The sequence below is a fragment of the Salmo salar genome, chromosome ssa09 (genome assembly GCF_905237065.1).
Source record: "Salmo salar chromosome ssa09, Ssal_v3.1, whole genome shotgun sequence".
NCBI lineage: Eukaryota > Metazoa > Chordata > Actinopteri > Salmoniformes > Salmonidae > Salmo > Salmo salar.
The window spans coordinates 21,850,032-21,869,863 of NC_059450.1; the positions used below are offsets into that span (position 1 = coordinate 21,850,032).

At 43.1% G+C, this 19,832-nt stretch overlaps 1 protein-coding gene across 8 annotated transcripts in view; it reads right to left on the minus strand.

The window, feature by feature from the left end:
* Positions 1-19,832, minus strand: part of LOC106611026 (calcium permeable stress-gated cation channel 1) — an 85,246-nt gene that overhangs the window by 21,283 nt on the left and 44,131 nt on the right. Inside the window, exon 1 of one of the 8 annotated variants that reach the window (XM_014210832.2) lies at positions 15,710-16,175. The exons of the other annotated variants lie outside the window; for them this stretch is intronic. Within the exon in view, the coding sequence (XP_014066307.1) occupies positions 15,710-15,784 (75 nt within the window). The 5' untranslated portion in view covers positions 15,785-16,175. Of the gene's footprint in view, positions 1-15,709; positions 16,176-19,832 lie in introns of those variants that run through there. 8 annotated transcript variants of the gene reach the window in all.

The following is a 19,832-nucleotide window of genomic DNA, read 5'->3' on the forward strand; positions in this document are numbered from 1 at the left end:
GCGAACTGAAAAGACGAGCGACCCAGGGATGTGTGAGCTTTGGGGACCTTTAACAGAATGTGACTGGCAGAATGGGTGCTGTATGTGGAGGATGAGGGCTGCAGTAGATATCTCAGAAAGGGGGGAGTGAGGCCTAAGAGGGTTTTATAAATAAGCATCAACCAGTGGGTCTTGCGATGGGTATACAAAGATGACCAGTTTACAGAGGAGTATTGAGTGCAGTGATGTGCCCTATCAGGAGCATTGGTGGCAAATCTGATGGCCGAATGGTAAAGAACATCTAGCCGCTCGAGAGCACACTTACCTGCCGATCTATAAATTAGGTCTCCTTAATCTAGCATGGGTAGGATGGTCATCTGAATCAGGGTTAGTTTGGCAGCTGCGGTGAAAGAGGATCGATTACGATAGAGGAAACCAAGTCTAGAATTAACTTTAACCTGCAGCTTTGATATGTGCTGAGAGAGGGACAGTCTAACGTCTAGCCATACTCCCAAGTACTTGTATGAGATGACTACCTCCAGCTCTAAACCCTCAGAGGTAGTACACGACACTGGTGGGGAGAGGGGCATTCTTCTTACCAAACCACATGACCTTTGTTTTGGAGGTGTTCAGAACAAGGTTAAGGGCAGCGAAAGCTTGTTGGACACTAAGAAAGCTTTGTTGTAGAGCGTTTAACACAAAATCCGGGGAGGGGCCAGCTGAGTATAAGACTGTATCATCTGCATATAAATGGATGAGAGAGCTTTCTACTGCCTGAGCTATGTTGTTGATGTAAATTGAGAAGAGCGTAGAGTCTAGGATTGAGCCTTGGGATACTCCCTTGGTGACAGGCAGTGGCTGAGACGGCAGATGTTCGGACTTTATAAACTGCACTCAGAGAGGTAGTTAGCAAACCAGGCCAAAGACCCCTCAGAGACACCAATACTCTTTAGCCGGCCCACAAGAATGGAATGGTCTACCGTATCAAAAGCTTTGGCCAAGTCAATAAAAATAGCAGCCCAACATTTCTTACAATCAAGGGCAATGGTGACACCATTGAACACCTTTAAGGTTGAAGTGACACATCCATAAACTGAGTGGAAACCAGATCGCATAGCAGAGAGAATACTGTAGTCATCAAGAAAGCCAGTCAGTTGCTTATTGACAGGTTTTTCCAATACTTTTGATAAACTTTGCAAAATAGAAATAGGCCTATAACAGTTAGGGTCAGTTTGATCTCTCCTTTAAATAAAGGATGAACTGTGGCTGCCTTCCAAGCAATGGGAACCTCCCCAGAAAGGAGAGACAGGTTAAAAAGGTTGGAGATAGGCTTGGCGATGATAGGGGCAGAAGCTTAAAGAAGAAAGGGTCCAGATGATCCAGATGGTTTTTTGGGGTCAAGTTTCAGGAGCTTCTTTAGCACCTCGGACTCAGTGACTGCATGTAGCGGGGCAGGGGAAAAAGAGGGAGAAGCATTGGGATAGTCACATTAGAAGGGGTGGGAGATGAGGAAGTGTTGGACGGCCAAGGCTGAGTCAAATAGGAATCCTGACATAATGAAGTGGTGATTAATAAGCTCAGCCATGTGCTTCTTGTAAGTAACAACCACATCATCAACATTAAGAGACATGGGCAGCTGTGAGTAGGAGGGTTTATTCTCCAGGTCTTTAACCGTTTTCCAGAACTTCTTGGGGTTAGACCCACATAGAGAGAACAACTCCTTAAAGTAACTAACTTCGGCCTTCCGGATAGCCGGAGACCACTTTTTTATTTTACCTTTATTTAACTAGGCAAGTCAGTTAAGAACAAATTCTTATTTTCAATGAACAGTGGGTTAACTGCCTTGTTCAGGGGCAGAACGACAGATTTTTACCTTGTCATCTTGGGGATTCGATCTGGCAACCTTTCGGTTACAAGTCCAACGCTCTAACCACTAGGCTACCTGCCGCCACTTATTTCTCATTTGCCTGAACGAGCGCCAGCCAGCCTGACTATGCGTGTGCCAAGCCTTTCGCCAAATGCAATTCTTGAGGTGGAGTAACTCTGCGAGATCCCGGCCGAACCAGAGGCTGAACCTGTTTTTAATTCTCATTTTTCTTTACGGGGGCGTGTTCGTTAACAATACCACTGAAAATATTTTAAAAAGAAGGTCCAAGCGTCTTCGACAGAGGGGATCAAGTTGATTCTATACAAATTTTACAGAGGCCAGTTAAAATGTTTTAGCAAGCGTCTATGATAAATTACAGTAAAACAGGTACAGCCATCTGAAGAATCTTCCCAGTGAAAAAAACAGATAGCTTACAGCCCATTGACCGGCTCTCATCTCATCATATCTAGGCCTATTATTTAAACATACTGGTTACAGTAGATCTTAACTAGGATAGGCGTTGTGTGCTCCTGCTATTTTTCACCCCATCAACACTCATTTATGTCTGGTGAAGCACCCACTGAGTGATATTCCCTGGTCTTGTCAGCATGGTATGGCAGAGTGAAGGCAGTCCTAGTAACAGGCTTCCCTCATTCACCATGAGCTGACAGGAGGAAGACATAGGTTTATTAAAAAGCCATGGCTGGCTTATATAAAGCCATGTGAATAACAGAGTAGCAGTGGACTGGAGCGCCATGTGGAGATAACGAGCGGCCGTCAATCTTCACTGGCCCACAGAGACAGGAAGTGGACTAGTTACGTGGCTTGGCTGCTATGAACAGTTAAGTGTGAGGTAGCATGCAGATAAAGCTATGTATTAAAGAAACGCAAATCATGATCAGGAGATTAAACGTTTGACCACAGGAGCAGGTCGTTATTGTAAAAGAGAATGTGTTCTCAATGACGTACCTGGTTAAATAAAACATTCAGAAAACATTACATAGCATGCACCTCTACCAATACTTGAGGTGATGTACAGTTAATTGGTATTGTAAAAGTTAAGCATATCATGATACTATGCATCTTAGAGGCTTTTCACTGTGTACTCAACTGATCCAAGAGCAGCTTGCTGAGGTTCAAAGTTTGTCGGTATACAATGCATTCGGAAAGTATTCAGACCCCTTCCCTTTTTCCACTTTGTTACGTTACAGCCTTATTCTAAAATGGATTAAATAAAAATCCTCAATCTACACACAATACCTCATAACGACAAAGTGAAAACCATTTTTTAGAAATGTTTGAAATGTTCAATTGATTGGACATGATTTGGAAAGGCACACACCAGTCTATATAAGGTCCCACAGTTGACAGTGCATGTCAAAGCAAAAACCAAGCAATGAGGTTGAAGGAATTGTCCGTAGAGCTTTGAGACAGGATTGTGTCAAGGCACAGATCTGGGGAAGGGTACCAAACAATTTCTGTAGCATTGAAGAGCCAAGAACACAGTGCCCTCCATCATTCTTAAATGGAAGAAGTTTGGAAGCACCAAGACTCTTCATAGAGCTGGCCGCCCGGCCAAACTGAGCAATCGGGGGAGAAGTGCCTTGGTCAGGGAGGTGACCAAGAACCCAATGGTCATTCGGACGGAACTCCAGAGTTCCTCTGTGGAAATGGGAGAACCTTCCAGAAGGACACCCATCTCTGCAGCACTCCACCAATCAGGCCTTTATGGTAGAGTGGCCAGATGGAAGCCACTCCTCAGTAAAAGGCATGACAGCCCACTTGGAGTTTGCCAAAAGGCACCTAAAGGACTCAGACCATAAGAAACAAGATTCTCTGGTCTGATGAAACCAAGATTGAACTCTTTGGCCTGAATGCCAAGCATCACGTCTGGAGGAAACCTGGCACCATCCCTATTGCGAAGCATGGTGGTGGCAGCAACATGATGTGGGGATGTTTTTCAGAGGTAGGGACTGGGAGACTAGTTAGGATCGAGGGAAAGTACAGAGAGATTCTTGATGAAAACCTGCTCCAGAGCGCTAAGCACACAGCCTGACAGAGTTTGAGAGGATCTGCAGAGAATAATTGGAGAAACTCCCCAAATACAGCTGTGCCAAGCTTGTAGCGTCATACCCAAGAAGACTCAAGGCTGTAATCGCTGCCAAAGGTGCTTCAACAAAGTTCTGAGTAAAGGATCTGAAATCTGATAGCAGTTTATTTTTAATACATTTGCAAAAATGTCTAAAAAAACTGTTTTTGCTTTGTCATTATGGGTTATTGTGTGTAGATTGATGAGGGGAAAAATGAAATGTAATCCATTTTAGAATAAGGCTGTAACATAATTTTGAAAAAGTAAAGGGGTCTGAATACTTTCCGAATGCACTGTTGTCCCCTGGGCCTGGATGAGAACACAGAGGGTATGAACACATCACTCACACTGCTGTGACCTCAGTCAGGGCCTGAGCAAAGCTAACTGCAGCTACGTACACTCCCAAGCTCTCTGACCAATCAATACAAGACCATTTCTTAGAACAACAGTATTTGTATACACTTTTCACTGAGCAAATTGCCACAGGAAAGTCAATATGATCTGAGCCCTATCTGAACCTTGCTGTACTGCAAACTAATACTAGTAGGAGACACGTTGAGCAAGGTCATGTTTTAATTTTAAGGTTCCTCAAACCTTGAGTCATTTTTTGCAGCAGCAACAGTAAAAGGCAGCCAAAACTCCATCACAATGCTGTCCAACAACTGCTGTCCAACTATTAGCTTTTAGGAGATAAGAAAGAGACAGCAACTAGAGTGATAGCGAGGTTAGAGAGAGATAAGAAAGAGAAAGCTATTAGGCATGCAAAATGTCAAACATTACTGGACTCCACTTTGGTGGGATTTCACTGCATCAATGATGTCACTTCTTGTGACTCTAGGGCACCTTACAGTATGTGATGTCAGAGGACACCATGAGGGGCTCACTGTGCAGCTGGAGAGCTGGTGCAACAACAGGATATTTCATGCAGGCATCAATGGGCGAGCTGATGAACTGATAGCAGTGGCAAACAGACTGGGACAATACATTTAAGCTATAAAACCATTAGGCCTATCTTTCACACTGGGCTAATCTTGTGAAGAGATTGGTTTTCAGATCATTGTGTTTCAACTGTCTGCTGCCAGCAGCATCTGGAAATTTCCCTGAGGACAACAGGAAGTCCCCATGGATCAAATCAGACCCAACATAGCTCTCTGAGGAGATGTTTCTTTCTATTCTACCCACCTAGCACATGCAGTTCTGAGAACCATATATTTCTTAGAGCTTGGTGAAAGCATGTTTGTAATGTTATTTAATTGGTCAGAGAACCTTAGGAAAAATTGTCCATAAAAAAACACGAAAAAGTTTAACGTTCAGAGAACGTTTAAAAACATATACATTCCGTTCTCAGTATCAACAAAAAAAACGGACTATCCTCCATCTTGTTAATTGTGTTCAGGTGTGTCGGCCGAGCCCGCTAATTGGCCACACCTGATCTTAATAGGTGCTTGCTTCCTTTGAAATGGGGTCTGTTTCAATAGACTAAAATGAACAGCTTTGTAGGAGTTAAAAAAAAACATAGCATGCTAGCTCAATCCTGGTGGCGCAGTGGACTAATTACATGGATAGAGAACAGAAGCTCAGGCTCGAATCTCACTGACAATAAACGTGTTTGCATGATTAATGCCTAAGCAAATTAATTTCCATGTTTCCTGTCTCTTAATGGAGTAGAAAACCGTTAACCCAAGCTAAGCTAGCCTCTATGGGCTAGGTGGGACCCGTGGTGCACTCCATCAACAGCAGGTGCATTTCAAGAGCGGCAAATTTGAATCCAAATAAATGTCAAAATTCAAATTTTTCAAACATACAACTATTTTACACCCTTTGAAAGATAAACATCTCCTTAATCTAACCACGTTTTACGATTTCAAAAAGGTTTTACGGCGAAAGCATAAATTTAGAGTATGTTAGGACAGTACATTTACAAGAGTTGTGTGTAATGTTTTGTCAATTCAAAGACAGGGTCACCAAAACCATAAAACCAGCTAAAATGATGCACTAACCTTTTACAATCTCCATCAGATGACACTCCTAGGACATTATGTTAGACAATGCATGCATTTTTAGTTCTATCAAGTTCATATTTATATCCAAAAACAGCGTTTTACTATGGCATTGATGTTGAGGAAATCGTTTCCCTCCAATAACCGGCAGTCAAGTCAACACCACAAATAAAATAATTAAAATTAGAAAACATTGGTAAAATATTATATTGTCATTTAAAGAATTATAGATTTACATCTCTTGAACGCAATCAACTTGCCAGATTTAAAAATAACCTTACTGGGAAATCACACTTTGCAATAATCTGAGCACTGCGCCCAGAAAAATACGGCGTTGCGATACAGACTAGACGTCATGTTGGGGAGATCTAAAATCGAAAATACTATGTAAATAATCCATTACCTTTGATTCTCTTCATCAGATGTCACTTCCAGGTATCACAGGTCCATAACGAATGTAGTTTTGTTCAAAAAAGATCATCATTTATGTCCAAAAATCTCCGTCTTGTTAGCACATGATCTAAGCCAGCCGGACTTCTCGTCATGAACGAGGGGAAAAAATATATTTACGTTCGTTCAAACATGTCAAACGTTGTATAGCATAAATCATTAGGGCCTTTTTAACCAGAACATGAATAATATTCAAGGTGGACGAATGCATACTCTTTTATAACGTATTGGAACGAGGGTACCCAACATGAACTCGCGCGCCAGGTGTCTAATGGGCCATCATCGTTCCATGGCTCTTGTTCGGTCAGATCTCCCTCCAGAAGACTCAAAACACTTTGTAAAGGCTGGTGACATCTAGTGGAAGCAATAGGAAGTGCCAAAATATTCCTCAGCCCCTGTGTTTTTCAATGGGATAGGTTTAAAGGTAATACAACACATCAGGTATCCACTTCCTGTCAGAAAATGTCTCAGGGTTTTGCCTGCCAAATGAGTTCTGTTATACTCACAGACACCATTCAAACAGTTTTAGAAAATGTAGGGTGTTTTCTATCCATATGTAATAAGTATATGCATATTCTAGTTACTGGGTAGGAGTGGTAACCAGATTAAATCGGGTATGTTTTTTATCCAGCCGTGTCAATACTGCCCCCTAGCCCTAACAGGCTAGCAGTGTTATTAAAAGCATGATTGAAACATGTTATCAGAACGTTATTTAATTACCTTCAAATAAGCTATAATTTCCATTCTCAGAACGTTAATAAAATCGCCCAGGAAAACTTAGGGAACCATTGTAAAACATTCTTAGAACCTCCCAGCAACCTAAAAATTAAGGTCCCCAGAACAGGCTAAATGTTCACTTCCATTCTTGGAATGTTTTAAAAAAAGGAAACATATGGCTTCCTTCCCAGGAATAATGGCAAACCAAAAACGTACGTTCCCACAACTTCCAAGGAACCAAATGTCCCAGCTGGGTAGTGATTGAGATTGCCCTCCTCACTGTCCCAGCATGCCATAGTACCTTCCTTATCTGTTAAATGAGGGTTCACTTTCCATAAGGGTTATTAACACTTAACTACAGTACAGCCTTGCACAGTACAAAAATAAGCTTACTGCAGAGTTTAAGGAAAAGCTCTCTACCAACAAGCAATACTGCCAGATGTACAGTAATGTGATAGAGGGTTATTAAGTTACCCAACCGTGAACACTGCTGTTTGTGAAAAAACAATGATGAAATAAAACAAATGCCCCACCTATCAGTAACAAAAAGCACAAGAGACTTGCATGACAACGCATTCAATTCTATGTCCTATTACTTTACTGTAGAATGGACATCTCTATATCATAGTAGTTCTAGATAAAATGATAAGGATGGAGAGGGGAGGGTGAATATTTCATAAATGAACCATAACCAAGAAGCATTCACTAACAGCAGCAATTACATCATTTAGTGAGCAAGCGTGGACAACAAAACTAAACATCTGTGCGCAGGGAGAACTATACAATAGTGCCCTATCACACAGGGAAACAGCCAGACAATCTATTGAGAGAGATACTTCCTCTCCAACTAATAAGAGCTTAACATAAGTAGTTCAGACAGACCTGCATCCGCTCAGAGTTGTCCGTCCATAGTCACTCCTCGCTAACTATAGCATCCCTCCACCATCAGAGGGCTGAGGTGGATCCTGCTCCTGATGTGAAGTGGGACTTTTCTACTGTACAGGAACTCCACACTGCAGGGCAGGACGCTGTGGGCTACCCACTCTGCCGGGTCATGAGGCACTACAACCAGTGCCACCGTCCCAAGCAACGTGACTCAACTGAATACTGTACTCTCTCTCTCTCTCACTCACACACACACTTATGATTCCCACCTCTAAAAAAGCAGCCTGGTATAAATAAGAGGCAATCAAATTAAATCTATAAACACTAATGTTTCTCATCCTCTTAAAAGTCCTGATTCTATTGACTGCTGTGGGAATATTAGAGCCTTGAACTGCCTTTCCCCCCCATGAGTGGCAGGAAGACATTACCAGGAGCAGAGAGTCCACTGGCCAGAGCATCAAAAAGCTGCTAAAGTGGATGGGCAAAGAGATGATCATGACGACACCTCAGCTTAAGGCAAATGGGCAGAAAAGTGGATATTTTGAAAAGAGCAAATTGTAGTTCAAGCCAGTTAATCTGCTCAACGCACCAGAAAAACAGCTGAGGTAGATGTGTGTGTGTGCGCCTGACTGAGGTTTTGCTGCCCTGAAAAATACTTTATATACAAACAAACTCTGAAAAAGGTAAATCTGTAACACTAAACCTGCAATGTAAACAGTTCAATGGATCTGCCTTGGCCCATTACTCACAACCAATTCAGTAAAATAATTCTCTGAAATTACATCTGGCTAAGGTGGTTACTACACAATCCGTTATCTGCATCCCTGACCAACAGCTGTGCCATCCCAGTTAGAGTACCCCTTCAATTAGAGGGTCAAATGTAGGTCATTGTGTAACACAATCAAGCCAGCAAACAGTACATTGTGTTACATAGGCCTATTGAGGAAGGCCTAGTCCATGTTATTACTAGGCTTGGGCGATATACCATTTACCCAGGTAATTCTTATTTTTTTGGATAAACATACACAAACCAAAACCACAACAGTCCATGAACACACAGTAGCCTCCCCTTTCAATACACAGTGTACATATCAAATTCAAAACATGATTATGTCTGTTGGCAAATGTCACACTCCTCAAGATGATCAATGTAAAGTTTCCAGAGTTGATTAAAAACATAGTTTAGCCCTCCAGTTTGTTATTTGTGGTGAGTAAGATGCTTTACAATTGATATCTATAAAAACTATTTGCAGTAATTAGACCCAAGTTACAAACGTATTTGATATTGGTCACCAATATTTCCATATTTCCAAGCAGACATAATTGTGGAGCTAGATGGATGTAAATTCCTAGACAATATGATAGCACAGACATTATCCCAAAATGATGTCAGTTTGTCACAAGACCAATATAACAATTTCAGATATTTTACTGAGTTACAGTTCATAGAAGGAACAGTCAATTAAAATAAATTCATTAGGCCCTCATCTATGGATTTTACATGACTGGGAATACAGATAAGCCTCTGTTTTTCACAGATACCTTAAAAGAAAAGTAGGGGCGTGGATCAGAACCAGTCAGTATCTGGTGTGCCCACCATTTGCCTCATGCAGCGCGACATCTCCTTTGCATAGGGTTGATCAGGCTGTTAATTAATGGAATGTGGAATGTTGTCACACTCCTCTTCAATTCCTGTGGATATTGGCGGGAACTGGAACACACGGTCATACACGTTGATCCAGAGCATCCCAAACATGCTCAATGGGTCACATGTCTGGTGAGTATGCAGGCCGTGGAAGAACAGTGATATTTTCAGCTTCCAGGAATTGTGTACAGATCCTTGTGACACGGGGGCCGTGCATTATCATGCTGAAACATGAGGTGATGGCAGCGAATGAATGGCACGACAATGGGCCTCAGGATTTCGTCATGGTATCTGTGTGCATTCAAATTGCCTTCGATAAAATGCAATCGTGTTCGTTGTCCGGAACCCATACTATAACCCCACCGCCATGGGCACTTTGTTCACATCAGCAAATCGCGTGCCCACACAACGCCATACACGCAGTCTGCCATCTGTCCAGTACAGTTGAAACCAGGATTAAATCGGTGAAGAGCACACTTGTCCAGCATGCCAGTGGCCATCGAAGTTGAGCATTTGCCCACTGAAGCCAGTTACAACGCAAAACTGCGGTCAGTTCAAGACCCTGGTGAGGACGATCAGAACACAAATGAGTTTCCCTGAGACAGTGACAGCTTGTGCAAAAATTATTTGGTTGTGCAAACCCACAGTTTATTCAGCTGTCCAGGTGACTGGTCTCAGACGATGCCGCCGGTGAAGAAGCCGGATGTGGAGGTCCTGGGCTGGCGGTTACACGTGGTCAGCGTTTGTGAGGCCGGTTGGACGTTCTGTCAAATTCTCAAAAACGACGTTGAATACGGCTTATGGTAATTAACAATCAATTATCTGGCAACAGCTCTGAGACATCTGTGGCATTGTCTAGTGTGAGAAAATGGCACATTTTAGAGTGGTCTTTTATTGTCCCAAGCACAAGGTGCACCTGTGTAATGATCATGTTTAAACAGCATCTTGATATACCACACCTGTCAGGTGGATGGATTATCTTGGCAAAGGAGAAATTCTCACTAACAGGGATGTACAGAAAACAAATTTGTGCACAAAATGAGAAATAAGCTTTTTGAGCATACGGAACATTTCTGGGACCTTTTCGGCTCATGAAACCAAGACTTTACATGTTGTGCTTATACACTGCTCAAAAAAATAAAGGGAACACTAAAATAACACATCCTAGATCTGAATGAAAGAAATAATCTTATTAAATACTTTTTTCTTTGCATAGTTGAATGTGCTGACAACAAAATCACACAAAAATAATTAATGGAAATCCAATGTATCAACCCATGGAGGTCTGGATTTGGAGTCACACTCAAAATGAAAGTGGAAAACCACACTACAGGCTGATCCAACTTTGATGTAATGTCCTTAAAACAAGTCAAAATGAGGCTCAGTAGTGTGTGTGGCCTCCACGTGCCTGTATGACCTCCCTACAACGCCTGGGCATGCTCCTGATGAGGTGGCGGATGGTCTCCTGAGGGATCTCCTCCCAGACCTGGACTAAAGCATCCGCCAACTCCTGGACAGTCTGTGGTGCAACGTGGCATTGGTGGATGGAGCGAGACATGATGTCCCAGATGTGCTCAATTGGATTCAGGTCTGGGTGTAACAGTGTAGGTTCCGTCCCTCTCTTCGCCCCAACCCGGGCTCGAACCAGTGACCCTTGCACACATCAACAACTGACACCCACGAAGCATCGTTACCCATCGCGCCACAAAAGCCACGGCCCTTGCAACGCAAGGGGAAACCCTACTTCAAGTCTCAGAGCGAGTGACGTCACTGATTGAAATGCTATTAGCGCGCACCACCGCTAACTAACTAGCCATTTCACATCGGTTACATGGGGAACGGGCAGGCCAGTCCATAGCATCAATGCCTTCCTCTTGCAGGAACTGCTGATACACACCAGCCACATGAGGTCTAGCATTGTCTTGCATTAGGAGGAACCCAGGGCCAACCGCACCAGCATATGGTCTCACAAGGGGTCTGAGGATCTCATCTCGGTACCTAATGGCAGTCAGGCTACCTCTGGCGAGCACATGGAGGGCTGTGTGGCCCCCCAAAGAAATGCCACCCCACACCATGACTGACCCACCGCCAAACCGGTCATGCTGGAGGATGTTGCAGGCAGCAGAACGTTCTCCACGGCGTCTCCAGACTGTCACGTCTGTCACATGTGCTCAGTGTGAACCTGCTTTCATCTGTGAAGAGCACAGGGCGCCAGTGGCGAATTTGCTAATCTTGGTGTTCTCTGGCAAATGCCAAACGTCCTGCACGGTGTTTTGCTGTAAGCACAACCCCCACCTGTGGACGTCGGGCCCTCATGCCACCCTCATGGAGTCTGTTTCTGACCGTTTGAGCAGACACATGCACATTTGTGGCCTGCTGGAGGTCATTTTGCAGGGCTCTGGCAGTGCTCCTCCTGCTCCTCCTTGCACAAAGGCGGAGGTAGCGGTCCTGCTGCTGGGTTGTTGCCCTCCTACGGCCTCCTCCACGTCTCCTGATGTACTGGCCTGTCTCCTGGTAGCGCCTCCATGCTCTGGACACTATGCTGACAGACACAGCAAACCTTCTTGCCACAGCTCGCATTGATGTGCCATCCTGGATGAGCTGCACTACCTGAGCCACTTGTGTGGGTTGTAGACTCCGTCTCATGCTACCACTAGAGTGAAAGCACCGCCAGCATTCAAAAGTGACCAAAACATCAGCCAGGAAGCATAGGAACTGAGAAGTGGTCTGTGGTCACCACCTGCAGAACCACTCCTTTATTGGGGGTGTCTTGCTAATTGCCTATAATTTCCACCTGTTGTCTATTCCATTTGCACAACAGCATGTGAAATTTATTGTCAATCAGTGTTGCTTCCTAAGTGGACAGTTTGATTTCACAGAAGTGTGGTTGACTTGGAGTTACATTGTGTTGTTTAAGTGTTCCCTTTATTTTTTTGAGCAGTGTATTTTGTTAAGTATAATAGGGTTCCTTTTTGGTTTTCGCATCTCCAACAGAGATATTACATTCATGGGTGCATTACATGCATTCTGGCAGGAGTGTAGTAATTGAATTTATATGTTGCAATAATGTATATGTTTAAGGTTGTAGTTGCAAACATTTCTCACATATCAGTGGCCAATAGTTCTCATCAATTTCTTGAGATTTGTTTCCCCATTTTTTGCTTTGTGTCGGACCCCAGTAAGACTAGCTGTCGCCATTGGCGTCGGCTAATGGGGATCCTAATCAATCAAATTTCCACTGAAATCTATTTTTCATATTTGAATTTTTTTGGGAAATTAGCATTATCAGTTGTTTTTTCCCGTTTCACTTTGAATCCTGATATAGCACCATAACAGTGCATTTGGAAAGTATTCAGACCCCTTGACCTTTTCCACATTTTGTTACGTTACAGCCTTATTCTAAAATTGATTCAATTGTTCCCCCCCATCAACACACACACACACACAATAATGACAAAGCAAAAACAAGTTTAGACATTTTTGCAAACGTATTAAAAAATAAAAATAAAATAAAAATATTCCAGTTACATAAGTACTCAGACCCTTTACTCAGTACTTTGTTGAAGCACCTTTGGCAGTGATTACAGCCTCGAGTCTTCTTGGGTATGACGCTACAAGCTTGGCACACCTGTACTCAGTGGTGGAAAAAGTATACAATTGTCAAACTTGAGTAAAAGTAAAAGGTACCTTAATAGAAAATGACAAGTAAAAATGAAAGTCACCCAGTAAAATACTACTTGAGCATGGTCTAAGTATTTGGTTTTAAATATTCTTAAGTATCAAAAGTAAAAAAAAAAAAAAAGAGTAAATCACTTCAAATTCCTTACATAAATGGTGCTGCCTGGTTTAATTTTCTTGTTTTTTTAGCCAGGGGAACACTCCAACACTCAGACATCATTTACCAACGTAGTATGTGTGTTTAGTGAGTCTGCCAGATCAGAGGCAGTAGGGATGTTATCTTGATAAGTGCATGAATTGGGCCAATTTCCTGTCCTGCTAATCATTCAAAATGTAACGAGTACTTTTGGGTGTCAGGGAAAATGTATGGAGTAAAAAGTACATTATTTTCTTTAGGAAAGTAGTGAAGTAAAAGTTGTCAAAATATAAAAAGTAAAGTACAGATAAATAAAAATACTTCAAAATACTAAAGTAGTTTAAGTACTTTACACCACTGCCTGTATTTGGAGAGTTTCTCCCATTCTTCTCTGCAGACCCTCAAGTTCTGTCAGGTTGGATGGGTAGCGTCGCCGCACAGCTATTTTCAGGTCTCTCCAGAGATGTTCGATCGGGTTCAAGTCCGGGCTCTGGCTGGGCCACTTAAAGACATTGAGACTTGTCCCAAAGCCACTCCTGCGCTGTCTTGGCTGTGTGCGTAGGGTCATTGTCCTGTTGGAAGGTGAACCTACGCCCCCAGTCGGAGGTCCTGAGTGCTCTGGTGCAGGTTTTCATCAAGGATCTCGCTGTACTTTGCCCCGTTCATCTTTTCCTCAAACCTGCCTAGTCTCCCAGTCCCTGCCGCTGAAAAACATCCCCACAGCACAATGCTGCCACCACCATGCTTCATCGTAGGGATGGTGCCAGGTTTCCTACAGACATGACGCTTGGCATTCAGGCCAAAGAGTTCAATCTTGGTTTCATCAGACCAGAGAATCTTGTTTCTCATGGTCAGAGTCCTATAGGTGCCTTTTGGCAAACTCCAAGCGGCCTTTTACTGAGGGGTGGCTTCCGTCTGGCCACTCTACCACAAAGGCCTGATTGGTGGAGTGCTGCAGAGATGGGAGAACCTTCCAGAAGGACAACCATCTCCACAGAGGAACTCTGGAGCTCTGTCAGAGTGACCATCGGATTTTTGGTCACGTCACTGACCAAGGACTTTCTCCCCCAATTGCTCAAGTAGGCCAAGCTGCCAGCTCTATGAAGAGTCTCAGGGGTTGCAAACTTCTTCCATTAACAATGATGGAGGCCACTGTTCTTGGGGACTTTCAATAATGCAGAAAGGGTCTGAATACTTGTAAATAAGGGGCCCGTTTTTTATTTTTTATCAAATGTTATATTTTATAAAAGTTTGTATCAATCTATATCAAGCCTAGCTTGGGGGACTCCATCGTTTATGCATCCTTTATTTAGCGTGTACTCCCTTTAGACACAGCGACATTTATCTCGCAACCGAGTATACCATAACCACCGCAATACAACATTTTAAAAAGGTAATTTTAGGTTTGGTAACACCAACTCAAATTTCTTATGACCCCTCATCCCTTCTATAAATATATTTTAGAATAATAAAACAAATTAAAATGCTTCACGAGATTACCCCCCCCCCAAAAGATTTGAGTTTGGCCTGATTTTTTATTTGTTACCTTTTAGACTCCATTGTCTTTAGTTCTCGCAAGGATTATCCAACCCCAAAAATCGGCTCCACTTCCTCCCATGTAAAATTATCCGGGTATTGTTACTGGTCCTATGTTTAAAGACAAATAGTAATCGTATCGCTTTCGATGCTACCCGTTACCTTGCTAATTGTGCCACTTTTCCCGGGCGTAAATGTAGCCTATTTCTCATCATAAGGAATCCGTGACATTTGATCCCAGGCATCTATTAGAACGTTGTGAGATGTTGCCTCCTACGTCTCCCTTCACATAGAAACTCATCACTATGAACCACTATCGATCGAACCAAGGCCATACACCGCTATATGAGCGTTTTCTGCCCCGCTGCTTACAAGTGTTCGCTGCTGGTTCTTTTGTCAAAAAATGCAGAGCAGCATTCCCTCCGAATGCAGTAGTCTTCATTATCATTCTACACTCATTCTTCCAATGACCAACGGCCCCACATCTAAACAGGGATCTGTCGCCATACTTTTCCCTCCCTGTTTCTGTGTATTACCTTGGCCATTGAAACCACTGTTAGTGACTTTCACTGTGGCAGTGTTAACGCCTCGCACGACCGCGAATTGAGCAGAGTTAAGATTCCACTCTCAAAGCATACTGCTCTATTTCATCCACAACCCCGCAATTGCCGTTTTGAAAAACAGGTTTCAAACCAGATGTACAAATTCTATCAATGTACTCACGTACCCAGTCTTCTTGCAGCGGAGTACATCTAATTTTGGCCTTATCGGTTTGTCTTTTTTGTTGATAGAATGCCGACATCAAAACGCTGGTGTATTGAGCGTTGATTCTTATTTCATGTCATTGTGCCAAGTCACAATTGCATCTCTGTATTCTCTATTAGATTGGAATTTTCCGTCAGCAGGGAAATGCTGACCAATTTGCTCAATGTTTCTCCATATTCGAGCCGATTTGGTCGAACGCTTGTGCGGCCCAATAACTTTTAGTAAAGTGTTCTTCCTCTAGCCCCTCTTTACTCCGAAGCCTCTCCCGACAGTGTTCAGAGTATTTAGATATCCTCACTCCTTAATACACGCCTTCTATTAACTATTTTCTAAGGTAGCGACACCCACTTCCCCAGAGTTGTTATGGTACAGTATGTGCCTATTAAATTGGTCACGGCACTTGGTACCTTGTCTGCAAATGTATTACTGGAGAATAAAGGTGACCTAATGTATTATTCCAGTGATGCGCCTCAAATAATCACTGTTGTTGATAACACACATTACCAAAATTATTCACAGTTGTCTTCCTATTTCCACATAATCTGTCACGGTTCAACCAACCTCTCTCCGTATTGCTACTGCCAATACACACAAATCATGATCACACGTTTGAATATCTTCTTGCTTAAAATAAATGAATGTGGCTTCCTTCTAGAATGTATAGGCAACCTTATCACCATCCACATTCCCCCCGGTTGTCCTTCTCCATGGACTACTTATTTACAACCTACGGTACTAGTACACAAGCATAACAATCCACACACCCTCAACGGCCTGGGCTTTCACCGCCTCTTTACGGGTCTAGTAGGGAACCAACCCCCTAGGACTTACCATCTGCAGGTACCAGCCTGCTCGGGCTTACCTTCCGGGACTATATACCATAAAACTAAGACCGGTCGTAATACAAAATGGGACTACTGAATAAGCTCAGGCTTTCTAGGTCCGTATCCTATAATTGGTTCAGCCTACGATGCTCATCTCCCCATGATGTCAGAATGAGTGATAAACAAGGTAGGCACAGTTCCGACACCTGCTTCACTGATTCGGAATCCCTAGTTCGACTGTAAATCGTGGTGAACCCTGCTCGCAGCGCCAACTGTTAGGTTCTAAATAAAGAGTAAAAACTCACGGACGATCAGTAAAGCTCAAACCAAGTTTATTCACCCAAATGGTCAGACAGATGAACAGACCAAGACATCTTCACACAAGCACTAGTACTTAAACCTTCCTCCTTACACATCTGAACAGCTAATACACCTCTGTTGCTAGACAAAACTTTCGTGATATCTGTTCTTCTTCACTTCATCTGACCCGACGTCTGCCCCAAATGTCTACACTTAAAGCACATCTTGATTGTTTCCTTTCAAATCCAAAAGGGACAAAATAATGCACATTGTGTCAAAGTCCAGATACTTATGAACGTGACTACATGTATATTATTTTATCCTTAAATTTTTTTTAAATTACAATTTATTTAAAAAAAAAATAGGTTTACTTTATTTATTCATTTGATTCAGTATGTGTAATCTCAGAAAGTAGAGGTCTGGGTCGGTGCATGTTCATCTCCCATACACAACCACTGCAGAGTAAGTGTCAGTACTGTATCCATGCTATGTGCAGTCAACTAGTTATTCTTCTTATCCGTATTTCTTGAAACTGCACTGTTGGTTAGGGGGCTCATAAGTAAGCATTTCACTGTAAGGTCTACCTGTGACTAATACACTGCTCAAAAAAATAAAGGGAACACTTAAACAACATCCTAGATCTGAATGAAAGAAAATCTTAAATACTTTTTTCTTTACATAGTTGAATGTGCTGACAACAAAATCACAAAAATAATCAATGGAAATCCAATTTATCAACCCATGGAGGTCTGGATTTGGAGTCACACTCAAAATTAAAGTGGAAAACCACACTACAGGCTGATCCAACTTTGATGTAATGTCCTTAAAACAAGTCAAAATGAGGCTCAGTAGTGTGTGTGGCCTCCACGTGCATGTATGACCTCCGTACAATGCCTGGGCATGCTCCTGATGAGGTGGCGGATGGTCTCCTGAGGGATCTCCTCCCAGACCTGGACTAAAGCATCCGCCAACTCCTGGACAGTCTGTGGTGCAACGTGGCGTTGGTGGATGGAGCGAGACATGATGTCCCAGATGTGCTCAATTGGATTCAGGTCTGGGGAACGGGCGGGCCAGTCTATAGCATCATTGCCTTCCTCTTGCAGGAACTGCTGACACACTCCAGCCACATGAGGTCTAGCATTGTCTTGCATTAGGAGGAACCCAGGGCCAACCGCACCAGCATATGGTCTCACAAGGGGTCTGAGGATCTCATCTCGGTACCTAATGGCAGTCAGGCTACCTCTGGCGAGCACATGGAGGGCTGTGCGGCCCCCCAAAGAAATGCCACCCCACACCATGACTGACCCACCGCCAAACCGGTCATGCTGGAGGATGTTGCAGGCAGCAGAACGTTCTCCACGGCGTCTCCAGACTCTGTCACGTCTGTCACGTGCTCAGTGTGAACCTGCTTTCATCTGTGAAGAGCACATGGCGCCAGTGGCGAATTTGCCAATCTTGGTGTTCTCTGGCAAATGCCAAACGTCCTGCACGGTGTTGGGCTGTAAGCACAACCCCCACCTGTGGACGTCGGGCCCTCATACCACCCTCATGGAGTCTGTTTCTGACCGTTTGAGCAGACACATGCACATTTGTGGCCTGCTGGAGGTCATTTTGCAGGTCTCTGGCAGTGCTCCTCCTGCCCCTCCTTGCACAAAGGCGGAGGTAGCGGTCCTGCTGCTGGATTGTTGCCCTCCTACGGCCTCCTCCACGTCGCCTGATGTACTGGCCTGTCTCCTGGTAGCGCCTCCATGCTCTGGACACTACGCTGACAGACACAGCAAACCTTCTTGCCACAGCTCGCATTGATGTGCCATCCTGGATGAGCTGCACTACCTGAGCCACTTGTGTGGGTTGTAGACTCCGTCTCATGCTACCACTAGAGTGAAAGCACCGCCAGCATTCAAAAGTGACCAAAACATCAGCCAGGAAGCATAGGAACTGAGAAGTGGTCTGTGGTTACCACGTGCAGAACCACTCCTTTATTGGGGGGTGTCTTGCTAATTGCCTATAATTTCCACCTGTTGTCTATTCCATTTGCACAACAGCATGTGAAATGTATTGTCAATCAGTGTTGCTTCCTAAGTGGACAGTTTGATTTCACAGAAGTGTGGTTGACTTGGAGTTACATTGTGTTGTTTAAGTGTTCCCTTTATTTTTTTGAGCAGTGTATATTTTGATTTGATTAGTATTTGTGAAGTAAATATAATGATTATTATTAAGGAGTCTTGTCTAGGGTTGGTTCTACCTTCTGAGATGTAGATGAGATACTTCTGAAGTATACATGAATAATTTGTCCTGGCCAGTGTAATACGCCTACCTAGTTTGTTTGTTTTTAAGCCAAAGGAAAGGAATAGGTTATTCCTCTCAGGGTCAATAAGAGAACAACAAAAAGCACTTGCCGTCACTGTGTTAATTGAGAATAAAATGAATTTGATCATTTAGGAATCATTATAGTATATTAAAGAGAGAACGTCATTCAACTCTCCATATAATTCTCCAATGAAGTAAATGCAAACCTATACAGGAGCGTGGGTAAAAATCACTGGGAAAGTCCTTCCAAAAAAGCTATATTACAACGTATGTGTTGTGATAGTTGCGTTGTTTGCTCTATACCCTGTTACTTCATTATGCCTTGACAATGTGATATATAGGCCTAAGGCCGAGACAATAAGAAGATACAGTGGCAGAATAAATTCAACCACACCTTTGTTTCATCACAAAACCGGAGAGCAACATCTGTCCGGTGAAGTCCACAAAACATTGCATGTAACAAAAAGTTACATTACCTACAGAATGGTCAAGCAAGTTAATGTTTCCAAAATTTTTGGACTACTAAACAACTTTTGATTTAGAACCACAGAGAGTTACCGCAAGTTTCAAAGAAAACAGGAGTTGCCTCCCCTATTCCAGCACCATTTTAATTTAAACATTATCCAACTCACCTATGCTTAGTCTAATAGT